The sequence below is a fragment of the Pseudochaenichthys georgianus genome, chromosome 14, assembly GCF_902827115.2.
Source record: "Pseudochaenichthys georgianus chromosome 14, fPseGeo1.2, whole genome shotgun sequence".
In the NCBI taxonomy this organism is placed as follows: Eukaryota; Metazoa; Chordata; class Actinopteri; order Perciformes; family Channichthyidae; genus Pseudochaenichthys; species Pseudochaenichthys georgianus.
Window position 1 is genome coordinate 2,908,790 of NC_047516.1, and position 18,243 is coordinate 2,927,032.

At 41.6% G+C, this 18,243-nt stretch overlaps 1 protein-coding gene across 1 annotated transcript in view; it reads left to right on the forward strand.

The window, feature by feature from the left end:
* LOC117458568 (cell adhesion molecule 1-like) overlaps positions 1 to 18,243 on the forward strand; it is a 539,809-nt gene that overhangs the window by 399,174 nt on the left and 122,392 nt on the right. The window contains exon 3 of the mRNA XM_034099144.1: positions 11,126 to 11,272. Coding sequence (XP_033955035.1) covers positions 11,126 to 11,272 — 147 coding nt within the window. The remainder of the gene's footprint in view (positions 1 to 11,125; positions 11,273 to 18,243) is intronic.

Consider the following 18,243-nt stretch of genomic DNA (forward strand, 5'->3'; position numbering starts at 1 on the left):
GTCAACTTTGCCGACAAACGCTCACCTTGCACAGCTTTCCTATGTGTGTCTGTGTCCATGTGCGCTTTAAGATCGCCTGCACCTTTATTGGACACACACACGTAGGTGCAAGCTTTGCACACGGTAAAAGTACATTTGCGCTTTGGCATTGTGAATGTGAGCTGCGGTCCGCTCTGTCCCCTTCCTGTGTGTGTGTCAGCGTAGATGTAGAGCCGCCCACAAAGCTTCAGACTCAGGGATTACGTCACACACGCAACAGAGTACCGTAGTATTCTGTGCAATGCGCCAGTCAATGTAAGTACGTGCAAACGGTGCGCGAAACCCGGACATTTTCATGAATTTATAAACCCCCCCCCGGACGACCCGGACAGGGCGTGAAAAGAGGACATGTCCGGGCAAAAGAGGACGTTTGGTCTCCCTAGTCTATCCCGCAACCTTTTGTTTGGTGCCATCATCTAATCAACCATTGTTGTTTGCCTAATTCATGTCTGACGAAAAGGGAGCTGAGCCAGAAGGCAAAGCTCTCCGTCTACCGGGCCATTTTGGTTCCTACCCTCACCTACGGTCATGAAGGATGGGTCATGACCGAAAGAACGAGATCGCGGATACAAGCGGCCGAGATGGGTTTCCTCCGCAGGGTGGCTGGCGTCTCCCTTAGGGATAACGTGAGAAGTTCGGTCATCAGGGAGGGACTCGGAGTTGAGCCGCTCCTCCTTCGCGTCGAAAGGGAGCCAGTTGAGGTGGTTCGGGCACCTAGTTAGGATGCCACCTGGGCGCCTCCCTAGGGAGGTGTTCCAGGCACGTCCAGCTGGGAAGAGACCAAGGGGTAGACCTAGGACCAGGTGGAGGGATTATATCTCTTCGCTGGCCTGGGAGCGCCTTGGGACCCCCCAGTCAGAGCTGGTTGATGAGGGGAAAGGAACGTTTGGGGCTCTCTGCTGGAACTGCTACCCCGAGACCCGACCACGGATAAGAGGAGAAGACGGATGGATGTCTGTCTTCATGCCCATTATCAAAGAAAGCTTTGCTCCGTGACCCCCGGCGCTAGAATGGAAGTCAAGTTGTCAGTATTGGATGGAGACTATTTCATACCCAGTTAAAAAACTTTGCAGTGACTACTAGAGACACTAGAGTGTGTTTTCACAGTTGTACTGTATACATAAATATACCCGCAGTATCGGTGACCCGCCTGAGTCTCTGTTTCTATGACACTTTAAAAGAAAGGCAATTTATTAGACATTCCCTCAGATGCTTTATCTTACATTTGAAGGAATCTCAAAGGAGGTTTTCTGCTATCACCAGCTTTAGCTTTGGTCTATTATGCATTACCGGGCTGAATAATGCAAAGTCACAGTGGAAAGGCTCTTCATTACAACTTTACAGCAACAAACATTGGGAGATGTAAGACTTCTATCGGCTGATGTGTAGCTTATGCTCTGAAGGTGCGTCATTGCAGCATTCGGTATTCCCTTGAAGTCTCAATTCCTTCGTGCTGGAGTGTGAGTCACAGTAGCCATCGGGAGAACAGGGTTAGAACATAACAGTATTCATGAACTGAAATGTGTTCGTATCATCTTTGAAAAAACATTGTTTATCTCATTTAAAAAATATGTTAAATGAGATAATACTGTATTGGTATCACTATGAAAACTGATGAGGTCTGAGCAAAACATAATGTTCCAGTCGACAACGAACCCTTAAAAAACTTCAAGGCCATGCCAGTGTGAACATATTCAATCACCTCGGTAATGGCTCCATTGTCGGTAGGATTAATTCACTCAGGATTATGAATTTTAAAAACGGCAGCTGTTGATTTGCAGTTAATGATAAAATGCTAAGCAGTCATGATGCATTGTAATGTGCCACCCACCAGGGCTCTATAAAACGCATTAAAAAGGTACACAAAACATCAATAATGGAACAAAACAAATGTGTGAGCAACTCTGTAGTTCCAAGGTATACATATGTCACAAGTAAAACTAATGGGAAATAGATAACATGCTGTTTTGATGCCGTCAGTTGTTAATGTTATGTGCAGGGCAAACATACAGGCCCTGTAATATCTTCCCTTTTTTATTAGCAACACATAAAACATGACCTTTCCTCTTAGAAATTACACACCCATTTATCTTATCTGATTTTGAGTAATAGGTTGTACAGTACTAGCATGCTTTGTTGCTGCAGTATATATTAATAAAGGGCACTGCATGTCTACTAGACACACAATGGGGGACACATTGTGGACCAATGGGATCATCTTTCATCAATTCTGTCCGTCATATGTCTGAGCTTCCCTTCTCTAAACACAGATGAACCAAAGCGCCTCCTTTAAATCCTCGCCATGAGGGATTGTACTGTTTTAAGTGGTCAGGCCATACAAGGATCTTGACCTTTTCTGTTCTGCCTCCAGCTGTCAGTCGGCTGTGCTAACACGGCGAGAGGCTGCAGTGAAGGGTTGTTCTGTGGAGAGATTGTGGTAGAAATGATAGGCATCTCATGCATTAAAGAACATTTTAAATACAGAACTTGGGTCAGGGTTAGGTATAAGGTTGAAAACAAGAAAAAAAGGAATAACCTCACATCACTCCAGAATGATATTTGATGAATGTGATTGTGATGTAATCCAAATGTGGTGCGTTAAGCTTCTTTCTCTGATGTACAGTAGCGGTCATTCACTTCCATTATAGCTCAAATGGGTTCGGTGTAACTTGGGAATGCACAGTGGTAAAAGTATGAAAGTTCGTTTCCAAAATAGTCTCCCTCATCTGCTTATGTGTAGCAAGTTTTGTGTTTTTATAAGCGTCCTTTCATATAGCTGCCATTGACTCCCATTGAAAAAGGACTTCTATTATAGCAAAAATGGTTTCGATGTAACTTGGGAATGCATAGTGGTAAAAGTATGAACGTTGGTGTCCAAAATAGTCTCCCTCATCTGCTTATGTGTAGCAAGTTTGGTGTTTTTAGAAGCGTCCTTTCATATAGCTGCCATTGACTCCCATTGAAAAAGGACTTCTATTGTCGCAAAAATGGTTTCGATGTAACTTGGGAATGCATAGTGGTAAAAGTATGAAAGTTGGTGTCCCAAATAATCTCCCCAAACTGCTTATGTGTAGCAAGTTTGGTGTTTTTAGAAGCTTCCTTTCATATAGCTGCCATTGACTCCCATTCAAAAAGGACTTCTATTATAGCAAAAATGGTTTTCGATGTAACTTGGGAATGCATAGTGGTAAAAGTATGAAAGTTGGTGTCCCAAATAATCTCCCCAAACTGCTTATGTGTAGCAAGTTTGGTGTTTTTAGAAGCTTCCTTTCATATAGCTGCCATTGACTCCCATTGAAAAAGGACTTCTATTGTCGCAAAAATGGTTTCGATCTCCCCAAACAGCTTATGTGTAGCAAGTTTGGTGTTTTTAGAAGCTTCCTTTCATATAGCTGCCATTGACTCCCATTGAAAAAGCAATCGGGATGCCGATAGGTGTGATTACCAGAAAAAAGTACTTATCCTAATATAACTTCTGAACGATTGGTGGTGGCAAAATGACATTTGTTGTCTTTGATCGTCTCCTCGACCTGCCTTGTTTTACCAAGTTTCACGGCTCTAGCTTCTTCCTTTGATGTAGCTGCCTTTGACTACCATTATAAAAGGGTTAGAGGTTTAGGGTTGATAACAAGACTTCCATTATAGCAATGGCTGATCGTAATATAACTCCGTAACGCAAAGTGCTACAGATATCAAGGTTGGGGTCCAAAACTGTTTCATACTGATGCGTATGTGTAACAAGTCTGGTGTGCTTCCTTTCATATAGCAGTCCTTGACTTTTGCTTTCTGTAATCTTTATTCATTTACATAATCACTTGTTCAGTGCCTGTGCATACATTTGGGTTATCTGAAGTGTCTACCGCCAACAAACTGAAATGAACTGCGTCATTACATTGCATCCATTATTATGCTAAAGAATCCCCAGCTATGTAATAAGGCTGTCTTCATACACTTGTTCAGAAAGATTACTCAGAATTCCCTCCTCGCCGTCAGCACAGAGACACACAATCAGACGTCCTCACACACATCTATAAGGCCTCCAATCAAACAGTACTGCAATCAGACTTTGGCAAAACACACACACACACACACACACACATTCAGGCCTATCACACAAAGGTTAGTTATTTTATCAGCAGGGGCCACACTAACACAAAAGGAGAACATGATTGTACGCTGCTCAATAAGCATGCACTCAGAAACACATGTTCCTCGAAATGTCAAATGAATATGTGTGGATTAGTTGTCGCAAGCAGAGCAGCGAGAGAATGGCACATGAATGTTAAGTATTGAAATCAAGAAATGTCCCATAGTGTGTAAGATTGCTATACGTTGCATCATGCGTCTGATTGAGACATGGTGTGAATAAATGCACCAGAGCGAATACAACATGTGCTGTTATTGCTAATAGCACCACGGGGAGAGCTGTAGTACATACACAAGATACATTGATATTCTGATGTTTGGATTCATATTTAATATTTCCAGCAACGCTTTTGTCCTCGAATTCTGTGTTATTTCCTACAATATACAAATCAAGTGAATGGCAGTCTGACAGGAGGTTTGATTTTCTGATGAAAGCCTTCCTCACTGTCATGGCGGCCATCTGTTTGTTCCAACTTACCATGCATACATTTCTTATTGAATCAAATGCTGCGGACAGGAAAAGGGGACATGGTGGGAAGGGGTGTCGTTTCTTCCGATGCATCGTTAGGGAAATCGGGCCTCGGGCTAGCTTTGTGCGCCGCGGTGTGGAGTGTGATCGTCTGACAACTTTAATCTAGTTTAGACTTTTTGACATGTATGGCCGAGGGCTGAAGTCTAGCCTCCTTTTCACCGCCATGGGCCAAATGTGCCACTGGCCGTTGCAAACAGTCGGAAATACCAGAAGTGTACAACACTGACTAACTGGAAAAAAATACTCTGTGACAATTTGACCTTATTTATTTGTATTTGTCAACGTATGCTGTCAGGGACCGACTAGTGAGGCAACAAGGACACACGAGTTGTTTAAAGAAACTGGGCTTGTGGTTTAATTGTCCAAAAAATTGACATTTTCCTAATCGCTATTACTTAAGCTCGTCATGGAGTAAGCACATGTTGACGTTCGGGGATTGTAAAGTTGGCCATCTGTCAGTATTATTGGAATGTTACCTCAGATAAATGCTAATTGTAACAATGGGATTTGCATAATACATAATTCCTTCCGATAATAGGGCTGATTTTATAATCCCCGGTCCCAGCTGTGTGCTTCACTTTTTAGTTTCCCCTGGTTTTACTTTTGTATTTGTTACACATCATATATTCTTTACTACATTTTGATCCGAAGTATATCGTCCTATTTTGACTTGTGTATTGCCTTTTTTTTCACTATTGGTTTCATGTTCATGGGGTGGCTGTGGCTCAGTGGTAGTGTGCTGGACTTTGAATCGGGGATAGCAATTTGAGTCCCACTGCACTCAGCATGTCGTTGTGTCCCAAATTGCTCCTGGGAGGATTGTCCACAGTAATAAGTATGTTAGTCGCTTTGGATAAAAGCGTCTAACAAGTGACATGTAATGAAATGTTATCTTAGTACGACGTGATAACTTATTACTTAGGACTTCTAGGAAGAGGATGCCGATAAAGCTGAGATTTTTGGGGTTTTCTTGACCATTTTGGGTGACTGCCAAGAGTAGTGTTCTGGTCTAGATTGATGCAGATGATAATACTAAGACTCCCACCTTCTTGGCCGGGATATTGGAAAGTCGTGAACGTTAAAGCTTCCAAGAGATGATGGATTAGACATTTACCTCCACATGTTTTGATGGCACTCTTTATTGGTTTGTAAATGACATACTGTACGTTGGATATTCTACATTTCTAATCCGTCTGCAGTTCTCTTTATATTTTCCGGTGACAGTGAGATTTGTCATGTGTCATGACCGAAAGAACGAGATCGCGGATACAAGCGGTCGAGATGGGTTTTCTCCGCAGGGTGGCTGGCGTCTCCCTTAGGGATAAGGTGAGAAGTTCGGTCATCAGGGAGGGACTCGGAGTTGAGCCGCTCCTCCTTCGCGTCGAAAGGAGCCAGTTGAGGTGGTTCGGGCACCTAGTTAGGATGCCACCTGGGCGCCTCCCTAGGGAGGAGTTCCAGGCACGTCCAGCGGGGAGGAGACCAAGGGGTAGACCTAGGACCAGGTGGAGGGATTATATCTCTTCGCTGGCCTGGGAGCGCCTTGGGATCCCCCAGTCAGAGCGGGTTGATGAGGGGAAAGGAACGTTTGGGGCTCTCTGCTGGAACTGATACCCCGAGACCCGACCACGGAGAAGAGGAGAAGACGGATGGATGGAGTGACATGTGTGTGACTCATTTGTGATGGAAACATGCAAATGAAGTGGTAGATTTAAACATTTAGAGCAAATGCATTAAGCGCAGCTCAGACTAGCAATTATATATTCCTCCCACCATCTCTGATGTGTTATTATCCTAATGTCTATTCCAGTGATTTATGTGCTGTTGTCACGCAGGACTGTCAGCTGTAAGCGAACGTGTCTCAGTGAGAGGGGTTTTGTTTGAAGGCAGTGTATTGTTAGAGCTGTCCTCCTGCCCCTCACTCTGTAAACCTGATGCTCCAAGCACACATTTCACGAGCTGTCTCTCGTCGTAAAAACGGTTTATAAGAAGCTTCCAGAAAGCCCTCAATGGGTCTGAAGAAGTAAAGACAGACGTTTTTAAAACACAGCTTCAGCTTGTATTTTACAAAGTCCTAATGCAGGTGTTAGCGGAAGATAGGATGACAAATAAAGAAGCACTCGATATTCAAGACATGCTGTGCCATTAGATGTCAGGAACGTATATATGGTTAACCTTTAAATAAGAACAGATGTACTCCTTCTTACAACACGCCTTTATTAGCTTTCCTTTCACAAATGTTTGCACCTTCAAAATGGTTGCTTCTCTAAAAGCTATATATACTTAACTTTTAATAAAAGGAATCGCCTGACCCAGTTATGGCTGCATAAGTATTAGTAATGACCTTAAACAGCAGAATCAATCAGAAGTAATTGTTATGTTAATGTAACCCTTCGTAATTGTCAGCCTTATCACGATTACCAGTAATTGAGCAACAGCCAAACTGTAACTAAAGATTAAATGCAATGTTTAATTAAGTCTGCAGTTTTTTTATAACAAAACATTTAGACATCACTAATTTGGATCACATAACTTTCAATAGTATACATAATTATAATACAAATGTGTTGAAACCAATGGATGGATGGCAGGAAACAATATTACATATAATAGCCTTCATTCAATAGCCTTTGCAGACCATGTGCATGCACTAAAACACAGAGCACACAACAGGAGAGTGAACACCCACAAAAGCATTAAAGGGCCTTTTTAATAATCTACCATGGTAAAATAACAAGTATAGCGAGGCGAGGCAAGGTGAGGCGAGGCGAGGCGAGGCGAGGTGAGGCGAGGTGAGGCGAGGCGAGGCGAGGCGAGGTGAGGCGAGGTGAGGCGAGGCGAGGCGAGGCAAGGCGAGGCGAGGCGAGCCGAGGCAAGGCGAGGCGAGGCGAGGCAAGGCAAGGTGAGGCGAGGCGAGGCAAGGCGAGGCGAGGCAAGGCGAGGCGAGGCAAGGCGAGGCAAGGCGAGGCGAGGCAAGGCGAGGCGAGGCGAGGCGAGGCAAGGTGAGGCGAGGCGAGGCAAGGCAAGGCGAGGCAAGGCAAGGCAGGTTTATTTATATAGCACTTTTCAACACAAGGCAATTCAAAGTGCTTTGCAAAAAATGAAAGACATTAAGAAAATGGCATTTAAAATCAGTCATTAAAAGGAAAAGATAATAAAATAAACATTAAAAGAAAAAGTACATGGATAAAAGTTACAGTGCAGTTTAAGATATGAATAGTTCAATTAAACATTAAAAGAAAAAGTACATGGATAAAAGTTACAGTGCAGTTTAAGATATGAATAGTTCAATTAAAAGCAGCGACAAAAAGAAAAGTCTTCTTGCTGGATTTGAAAGTAGTCAGAGTTGCAGCGGACCTGCAGGTTTCTGGGAGTTTGTTCCAGATATTTGGAGCATAATAACTGAACGCTGCTTCTCCATGTTTAGTTCGGACTCTGGGGACAGAAAGATGACCAGTCCCTGAAGACCTGGGAGATCTGGATGCTTCATAGTTTAGCAGGAGGTCAGACATGTATTTGGGGCCTAAACCATTCAGTGCTTTATAAACCAGCAGCAGTATTTAGAAATCTATTCTTTGACAAAAAGTAAATAGACTTCAACACGTAAATCCACTTTATACAATCTTTGTTTGGTTCCCCATGTAGTCGTATTCAATAGACAGAATAAGTAAAGGTTGCCCAATAAAACACACTTTCCAGGAACAAGCTTTGCCCCCATTGAGATCCCTTTGATGTCCGCCGTGGCACTCAGACGCATTAAGACCTTTGTTGCAAAAAATACTGTTCGAAATGTTTAAAAAAAGCTTCAAACAGCGGTCGCCCACCCTGGTGTCAGACGTGCTTTTTCTTTAGCACGTTGACAGTGTCCTCGGTGTCCGTGGCACATGGTTGTTGTTGGCCACTAATTAGCGTGAAGCCCCCCCGCTCCCGGACCATCTTCCAGCGTGTCAGAGTTGTTTATTTTGCACAACGGGAACAATTAAGCTTCTGACAGGGCGTTTGAAGTCCTTGGTACTTCCTCCGAACACAACTTAGCGCCCAGCTTGTAACCTTCAGCCGCTGCCTTGAAATGCATTTTGTAGTATGTTAGCGTATTATCATAACCAGATGCCCACCCTGCCGCCCACCTCTCAACGAGGCTTGAATATTAAATACCAGGTTCATTTATGTCGCCACCCAGGGATGCTCATTTGAATCTGGTTTGTTAAGCTGTCTCTCCTTATCTGTCAGATCTCACATTGCTCTTCCTCTCCCACCCCCCCCCCCCTCATCCTCCTTGTCTCCTAAATGGCAGGGATATTTAGGTGCTTGACAACTGAGGAATGCAAATTAAGAGTCGATGTTTCCTGCGTTTTCTTTTCTTACCCCCCCCCCCCCCCCGTGCCGGTCCTTTAACCTCTTTGAGAAGAATTTATTTGTGATGCTATTTTCGTAATTATGTAGGAGGGAAGTATAACAGGGACGTCATTTGTGCATTTTCTCTCAGCCTCAGCCGAAGCATCTTGTTGTTATCTAATGTACTCTAAACATTAGCAGTTCTTCATTTTTCTTAACTTTTATCTCAAATTAAGTGAAAAAAGTAGTTGACTGGAACCTTTCCGACCTTAATATCTAATGATAACTGGGATATATTATTAGGTTTGACACTGGTGCAATTAAAAACTAATCAAAAGCTGCATCGGCTATTAGAGACTAAATGTACCTTCAAATACCAGAACTAGCTTTTCAATGCTGCTGTTAGATAACCCAGTATCCGCCTCAAAATCCCCCAACTCGACATATGTGAGGAGCCAGGCACACTTGTGTCCTTTCATCCTGGATAATGTATTACATTGTGTCCTTTGGAGCAGATAGATGTTTCATAAGTTGTCTTCTCTTGCCTTCGGTAGCTTGATAACATCTATGAACAGCTGGCTGACATACCTAACACGCTGATCAAGATAGCTCAAGACTTTATGTAAACATGCCATTGTTCGTACGATTATGGCATGGTCGGCCTTGGTGGAGGTCTGTGCTTTCTCATTTCTGATTGGCTACTACCAGTGAGAGATATTGTTGCTGCTTAGTCTGTTTTTGGTGAGATGTGGACAAGCTGCTGGTCAGGATAGTAGTATTTGTACACACCTCTACTTATACAGTATTTGAAATGGCAAGTTTTACATTCTCCAGTGTGCTTTTTCCTGGGTGCCGTTCAAACACAGCTAGCTTTGGGTTATCCAGTCGTTATATCCTGCATAGTTTGAGGGTCATTAAGTGGTTTTGCATTCATAAGTTCTGCAAGTCAGTGTTGTCTGTCGGTCTCGTAATGACTGTCACCTATGCCCTTATTTTTCCACCCCTGTGCAATCATTTCCACCAAGTGTCCAAAAAAATACTGCAAGATGCAAACAAAAAATATGACATGCCAACAAAAAGAAAATAGGTCTGTGTCCACGTAGCCTACAGCTAGTGTGTATCTCCCAAAGAAAATATGATGCTGGGGGCCGATATAAGTACCCTCTCCCCTGTGAAGCGATCATTTCTAATAAACCACTCAAGGTTTACCACCAACCACAACAATGACTGCGACCCCAAAGCAAAGTCTGAGATGTTATTACTGTCGTTTTTCAAATCTGAGTAGAATACAGCTAGAGAGAATCCATTTTTCATTCTTCAGCCGGCGAGATATTGTTTGAAATAAAGAAGTGGAGCAATCTGAGCGGCAGCTGAGGACCGAGGACGGCCGTGACCGATTCCTCTTGTTTATTTCTGTTTATTCTGATGGACACGCTTTTAATAGAGCTGATCCGCCAGCTGCTTCCATTCATTACATGTTATATTGCACCGAATCAATGAAATAAAAGAAACTGTAGAAGTCGTTATGTATCTCTTTTTGTATGTGTTTGGTTCGCTTGGGCTTCTTGTGTAATAATACTTGTATAACCTCAACCTCGAAAGGCATATTCAGGCAAATACATCTTTCTTTTCAGGACAAACTAGGCAATCAGTATGTAGGCTACAAGGATTTCACATTAAAGCCAAGATGATGTAAAAAAACAAACCTTTCAGATCAGATTCCTGGCCATATTGTGCACCTTTGCCCAATGCAAACCAAACATTCCTCGTATTTTAAATCTAATAATCTTTTCTTCCTACAAAACTAAATATGAAGTGTACACTGTTCATATATTTATATTACTCGGGAATACATTGCAATACAATATACAATACACTTTTCGTAGGACTTTTACTTGCTTTGTCCACTCTTTCCTCACCTGTCTTCCTCATTGATTCCTTGTGTGCGTACCATTTCAGTATCCATTCCTCTATCGATATTCTCTTTTATGTTGTACCTTCTTAAAGTGCCTTTGCTTTCCTTTATTCTCTCACACACCTGTGTTGATCTCCATCCTCTTGTCTTATTCTGTTCAGTGGTGAGTCAGAACCTGGTGACGGACAATGTGTCGGTGGTGGAGGGCGAGATGGCCATCATCAGCTGTCGGGTGAAGAACAACGACGACTCCGTTATCCAGCTGCTCAACCCCAACAGACAGACTATCTACTTCAGGGACATGAGACGTGAGTACCAGACAACATACACTAATGTTGTCATCCTTATCTAAAGGATCTTTACCCAAATTAAACCAAATCAAAGAGACAAGGACTTTTAAACAGAAGATGCCTTCGTTGTATGCTGCCAGAATGCTTTACAAGGCAAAACAGAACAGAAGTTACTGATATATAACATACAAGAAAGAAACCGATGGTAAAGAGGTGGAAGTAAAAGGAGCGGGACAGAAAATTAAAAAAGGCGGGAAACGCACAAAGACAGGACATAAAAACAAACATCACACTGATAAACAGATAAACTGGGATCCTAACAGTGATAACCTCAAGAAGACAGAAATACATAAATGTGGCAAAATATTAAAATACCAAGTGCCATAGAGACCAATTATCTTGGTTTCAGGTGTTTTTGAAGCTATTTTTACCCAGTTTTTTAAGAAATATGAAATCTTGTGATCTAAGAATATAACTGCATCCAGATGTTGGTGCCATCAAAGTGCAAATGAAAGTTTACCCATCATGCCTTTGTTAATGGAGAAGTATCAATGAATGAGTCAGTGAACATTTAGTTGTGATACGCAGCATCTAGCATGTGCAAAGAATGTGAAGATGCATTCGTAAACAGCTAATCATAGTACTCAAGAACAGATAAAAGTGTTCTACTTGCCTCAAAGGACTCATTTCAGAGATAATTCCCAAACCCCAGCCTCTTGTTTCTTAACCTGTTAAGCCCGAGAGACCCCGGTAACGGGGGCCTCCTGCAATATCTTGCAGAAAACAGTGTCTGAGGGCATGTTCATTTAATAAACTATGAATGTAACGGGAAGAAACTCATCTAACTGATCATTTAAAAAAACAAAACACAATGCTAACGTTGAGCCTCTGAATTAGCAACGAGCAGAAAATGCTAACAGATGACTGCACCGAAATTCACTCACAAAACCTTATTATTTATCTTTGCTGCACATCTCAACCGATCGTTTCACATCGTGAGGGGACACAGCATCGATGGGTATCCTCATTATCACTCAATTATACGAACTCTCGGAGATAATAACAAGAACAGACATCAAAACATATGGAGCTAGTTAGCCAAAAACGGCAAAATGGCTCACCTGTGTGGTCGTCTGGGCAAAAGTTGTCTTCAATGGCATTAAAACGATAAAAACGCTGCTGAAGTTAATCCATAGGTTAATCCAATGTGTCACTTTGAATGATTTCTGATAATCCATGAGCAATAAACCTGCTTTTCGGTTTTGAGATGTCAGACCTAGAGACAGCTTCACTATGGAGCAAAACTGCTTGCGCGAAGACGCCATTTATTTATTTTAACATGAGTGTGTGCGGGACGATTCCCCTTCAATTCTATTGGCTCTAACGGTCAGAAAGAGATGTCACATGTCAAAATCGAACAAGGGGGGCCAGATATAAGGAAAATCCACCCAAATGACCCCAGAAGAGGGTTTTTTTGCTAAACCTGTCTATAAAGGTCAAATATCACTTGTTTTGCATCAATCTTGATACAGGGGACTTATTATATGTTGTACTTTGGATTCCTAAAGCTTTTAGTCTACTAACCCATCATCCAAGGTTAGTTTTCACTATAAGTACAACATATTTTTTAGACGGACACTATAATCTACAGTTTTTTACCATGTTCAATCTGAATATTCTTTAAAATAAAAAACATCTATATTGAATCTGACTTTTCTACATCCAACTCACAGGTTTATCATTACTTTGAGAACACAGATTATTAATGTAACCCTTTTAGAAGGGAAGATATGGTCATTTGTTCTGGGAATGTCATGTTCGAGCCTGAGACCTGAAAAACAGGCTTAGGGCTAAACTGGTTAACAAGATTGTCAACCTGAGGTTTAAAACAAAAGCAGTCATCAAGCCAAACACCGAGGTATTCTTAAGTGTGCTTTTAGATTAAAGTCATTTTATTGTGTTTTCCGAGTGGAGGAAAGCAGCCATTTATATGCATGTTTCATTTGAAGCTGTCACTAAAACAGCCACTTTGAATCTCTCTTTCTTTGTTTTTGCAACTGGCATTTAAGTGTTTATTGTGGAAGAAAATTAGATGCCAACTTATAACAGGCCGTTGGGACTATTGTTAACATTTCTATTTTTGTTTGGCCTTGTTGGAAGTGTTGTTTTAATTTTTTCATTCACATTTTTCAAACCTTTATTTACCCAGGTGTATCCCATTGAGATCATTGATCTCTTTTTCAAGGGAGACCTGCTCAAGTCGGTTCCACATGAAACATAAAAACATAATGTTGGGCTATAAAGGAACTACAGCACGGTCACATGACTTCACGTCACCACCGCTAAGCTAAAGGCGGCTAATGTTGGGCTATAAAGGAACTACAGCACGGTCACATGACTTCACGTCAACACCGCTAAGCTAAAGGAGGCTAATGTTGGGCTATAAAGGAACTACAGCACGGTCACATGACTTCACGTCAACACCGCTAAGCTAAAGGCGGCTAATGTTGGGCTATAAAGGAACTACAGCACGGTCACATGACTTCACGTCAACACCGCTAAGCTAAAGGAGGCTAATGTTGGGCTATAAAGGAACTACAGCACGGTCACATGACTTCACGTCTCCACCGCTAAGCTAAAGGCGGCTAATGTTGGGCTATAAAGGAACTACTGTAGCTAATGTTAGGCGTGATGACGTTTAGTCGTCTCATTTAGACACTTGTTAGCAACAGACCTTATGTCAGGCTTATAACCAAAAACACATTCAGAAAACCGTTGACAAGGGAACAGAAAGTGCTGAAATTATGAATCATACCACAATCACCTGTTAAAATACCGTACTTTACTTTTACCAAATGTCAGATTACCTCGCTAAGCTTCATATAAAGTTTGGATGAGCTGTTAGTGAGAACTTCATCTGAAATAAATCATCTAAGAGTTGTTATGAGGCTGTCAGAATATTAAGTGTCAGTGCTCTGATGTAAATCACTCATCACTGTCCATGTGATTGATTTGGTTTGTGTTTAATTAAAGTCTGTAGCCAGCTGATGTGATCAGATGACACAGATATCAATCCCTGTGAGGAATTTATTGATATCACTTTCACTGCTTGATGTTGCAGGCAGTCATCAAATTAGAAAGACATTTGACGTATCATTTACATGTGGTTAAAAAAAATATATCACATATCATTAGAGTTTAACCCAATCATGGCAGTGAAGCTTGATTAATGTTCTCTTACATTAGTTGCACATTCAGGGATCTGCATTAAGTTTGACCCACATGTCTACGGCAGCATTAACACAGAGGCTAACACGGAAAAACACGGCTCGCTTTCAGCACGTCTGCTTTAATAAAAGCAGCTTGTTATGTATCCCCTAAACATTGAACGACCTGCTGTGTTTATTCCTATCCTGCCCAATTATCATGTCACCGCTCTAATTAGCTCCATTCAGCCGGACACACTCTCTGCTTGTCAGGTTTACATTTCTTTAATTATGTTTTGTAAGCCTCCGAGTGTACAGTGCGGAGTATAACAATATAACAACTTGGATCCTATGACTCAACAGGGACCATTAGTGTAAAGCTGCAGTGCATGTGATCTCTATAGCTCTATTCCCTTCAAATTAATATGGTCATATACAACTAATTAGCTTTGGAAAGTTTCTTGAAGATTTGCTAATAAAAAGGTTATAGTATATATAATAATAATAATCCTTATTTATTTATTATAGCGCTTTCTCAATGACTCTCAAAGCGCTCCTTACACACATATCATACATGCAATGGTCATGTACTGTGGACACTGCCCACAGGAGCAAAGTCGGGTGAAGCGTCTTGCCCAAGGACACACCGGCCTGGCGCGGCAGAGGCGGGTTTCGAACTGGAGTTCCCCAACGCCCCCTTGATCTGATGATCAAACGCACAGCCCACTGCGCCACATATATGCATGCTATAGCACAGGGGTGTCAAACTCAATTTCATCGCGGGCCACATCAGCATTATGGTTGCACTCAAAGGGCCGGTTGTAACTTTAAGACTATATAAAAATACATATATAATATATCATATATATAAAATAATGTATTATATCACATCATTGCCTCTGCATTGGATTATCATCGGATAGGGTAATAACTTCATAATTAACTACGTCTGAAAGCAGAAGTCTAGGGCAAATAATTGCAAGTCTCTTCAGTGCGTATGTCCCAAAATGATTTAAAAAGAAAAGCCAAATTCTGGAGAAAAAAGAAATAGAAGTGACATTTTGAAATAAAAATCTAATTCTGAGAAAAAGGAATTCTATGAAAAAAGGCATATTTGGAAGAAAAAAAGGCAAATTTGAGATGCATTGTGGGACATGTAGTTTATGGGCAACATGCTTCTGTAGCATGTAACCGTATAATAAACATTATATTCTTTGCAAGCTCTTGTGGGGCCGCAGAAAATGAAGTCGCGGGCCGAATGTGGCCCCCGGGCCTTGAGTTTGACACCCCTGCTCTAGCATAATAAATGTGTAAATTAGGGTGCTCAAAGCGCTCTGAATAATTATGGAAAGATTGCAGTTTTTAGGATGTTGGTTACCTCCAAAGAAACTTAAACAAAACCACAGAAATCTCAAAATATTAATGTAATTAATCCCAGACTTTGTGTTAAACCATGACTTAAGGCCGATGAGCGTAATGCAGCAAATATATTGAATGAAAAGGTAAGCAAGCACAAGGTAAGGCAAGATGTATTTATATTGCACAATTCAAGACATGTTGAAGTGGGTCACAAGAACAAGCGTGAAGATATCATACAATAAGAAACATTATAGAAATGACTTTAAAGGGGCCCTACTCTGCTCATTGTCAGGTTCATATTGTATTTTGTGCCACGTACAATGAGTTGGAGTGCTAGCTAATAATAGTACAAGTGTTACACAGTGATGTCACTATGTTCAGGAAGTAAACACGGGGATTTCAGCCTTTGCAGAACATTTACACACTAAAACCCAGACCACACGACAAGAGAGGGAACACCCAGGGAGTAGAGGGTATGGAAGTAGCTGCCAGGTGACCGTAGGAAACAGTATATTTAGGAGTACATATGTATATATTGCACATTGCCATATTACAGCATTGTTGTTATATAATTTAGTATTGAAAGATGAATTAGCAGCCAGTAGATTGTTGTTAAAATGCTTCTGCTGGCTCTATATATTTGACAACAGTGATGTTACAGTGTGTGGCAGTGTGTGGCAGTGAAGCCTAAAACCAACAGCAGCAGCGTTTTGAAGTCACACAGAAAGTAAAGAACGTACAACTTGAGGGATGAGAAGCTAAGACGGCAGGCCTGTGCACAAACACAGCGAGCATGTACTTCTGTATGCTTCTGATCCATCAAAGACTTCATGGTCGCCGCCTCACAAACACTCCTTCTACATACAAGGAACAGGCAGAAGTATTTATCTGCAGAGTCGACTCCCACGAGCTGGCTGTCAAGGGCAAGGTGTGCTTCTTTAACGTTGGGGGGGGGGTCCTTGATCCCCTGTGATCCCTAGCAGGCTTCTGCACTGCTTCATCGTGACGTCCACACAACACTGCCACCTTCAACACATGAATCCACTGCCAGGGTGTCGGGGAAATACTGAGTGTCCTCTTCCAACATGAGAGTAGCATGCTAACAAAGGTATCGACTGCAGCTGTGAACATGACAGGATGTGAGATGACCCAGAAGAGCATCAGGACTGCTTGAGGCAGATGATAGCTATGTGATGAACATGATGATTCAGCCTCTATGGAGAGAGACATCAAGCATGCTCATTTCTGACGTGGAGCTAATCTGAAGTAAACATTGAATACTGCTTTCTGTTCCTCCATCTTGTGACTGTGTGACTCCCTCTCTTGGATACCAGCATGTGAAGGACACTGCTCAGGAACTAGTCTCTGTATGTGATGACTGCTTCCATTCTGGAGAGGATCACAGACACACGGATCCTGAGGCTGAAGCTCAAGCCGAACAGTGATTATTAACATTTTGAAGTATTCAGAAAAACTCCGGATTTTGAGATTTTGAGAAAAAGTCAGATTTTTTGGATTTTTGAGGGAAAAAAATCTGATTTCTGAGAAAAAGTCAGATTTTTGGGGGATTTTGAGAAAAAGTCAGAAATTTAAGATTTTGAGAAAAAAAATCAGAATTTTGAGGGAAAAAAATCAGGATTTTGAGATTTTGAGCCAAAAAAATCAGAATTTTGAGATTTTTAGCCAAAAATGAGGATTTTGAGAAAAAATAAGGATTTTGAGAAGAAAGTATTTTGTGCATGACGGCAGGATGCATGATTACCTATAAGAACCGGTATCCCTCCATCTTGTGACTGTGTGACTCCCTCTCTTGGATATCAGCATGTGAAGGACACTGCTCAGGAACTAGCTGATGCTCTGTATGTGATGACTGCTTCCATTCTGGAGAGGATCACAGACACACGGATCCTGAGGCTGAAGCTCAAGCCGAACAGTGATTATTAACATTTTGAAGTATTCAGAAAAACTCCGAATTTTGAGAAAAAGTCAGATTTTTTGGATTTTTGAGGGAAAAAAATCTGATTTCTGAGAAAAAGTCAGATTTTTGGGGGATTTTGAGAAAAAGTCAGAAATTTAAGATTTTGAGAAAAAAAATCAGAATTTTGAGGGGAAAAAATCAGGATTTTGAGATTTTGAGCCAAAAAAATCAGAATTTTGAGATTTTTAGCCAAAAATGAGGATTTTGAGAAAAAATAAGGATTTTGAGAAAAAATAAGGATTTTGAGAAAAAACTCAGTATTTTGTGCATGACGGCAGGATGCATGATTACCTAGAAGAACCGGTATGCCTCCATCTTGTGACTGTGTGAATCCCTCTCTTGGATATCAGCATGTGAAGGACACTGCTCAGGAACTAGCTGATGCTCTGTATGTGATGACTGCTTCCCTTCAGAGAGGATCACAGACACACGGATCAGAGATTGAA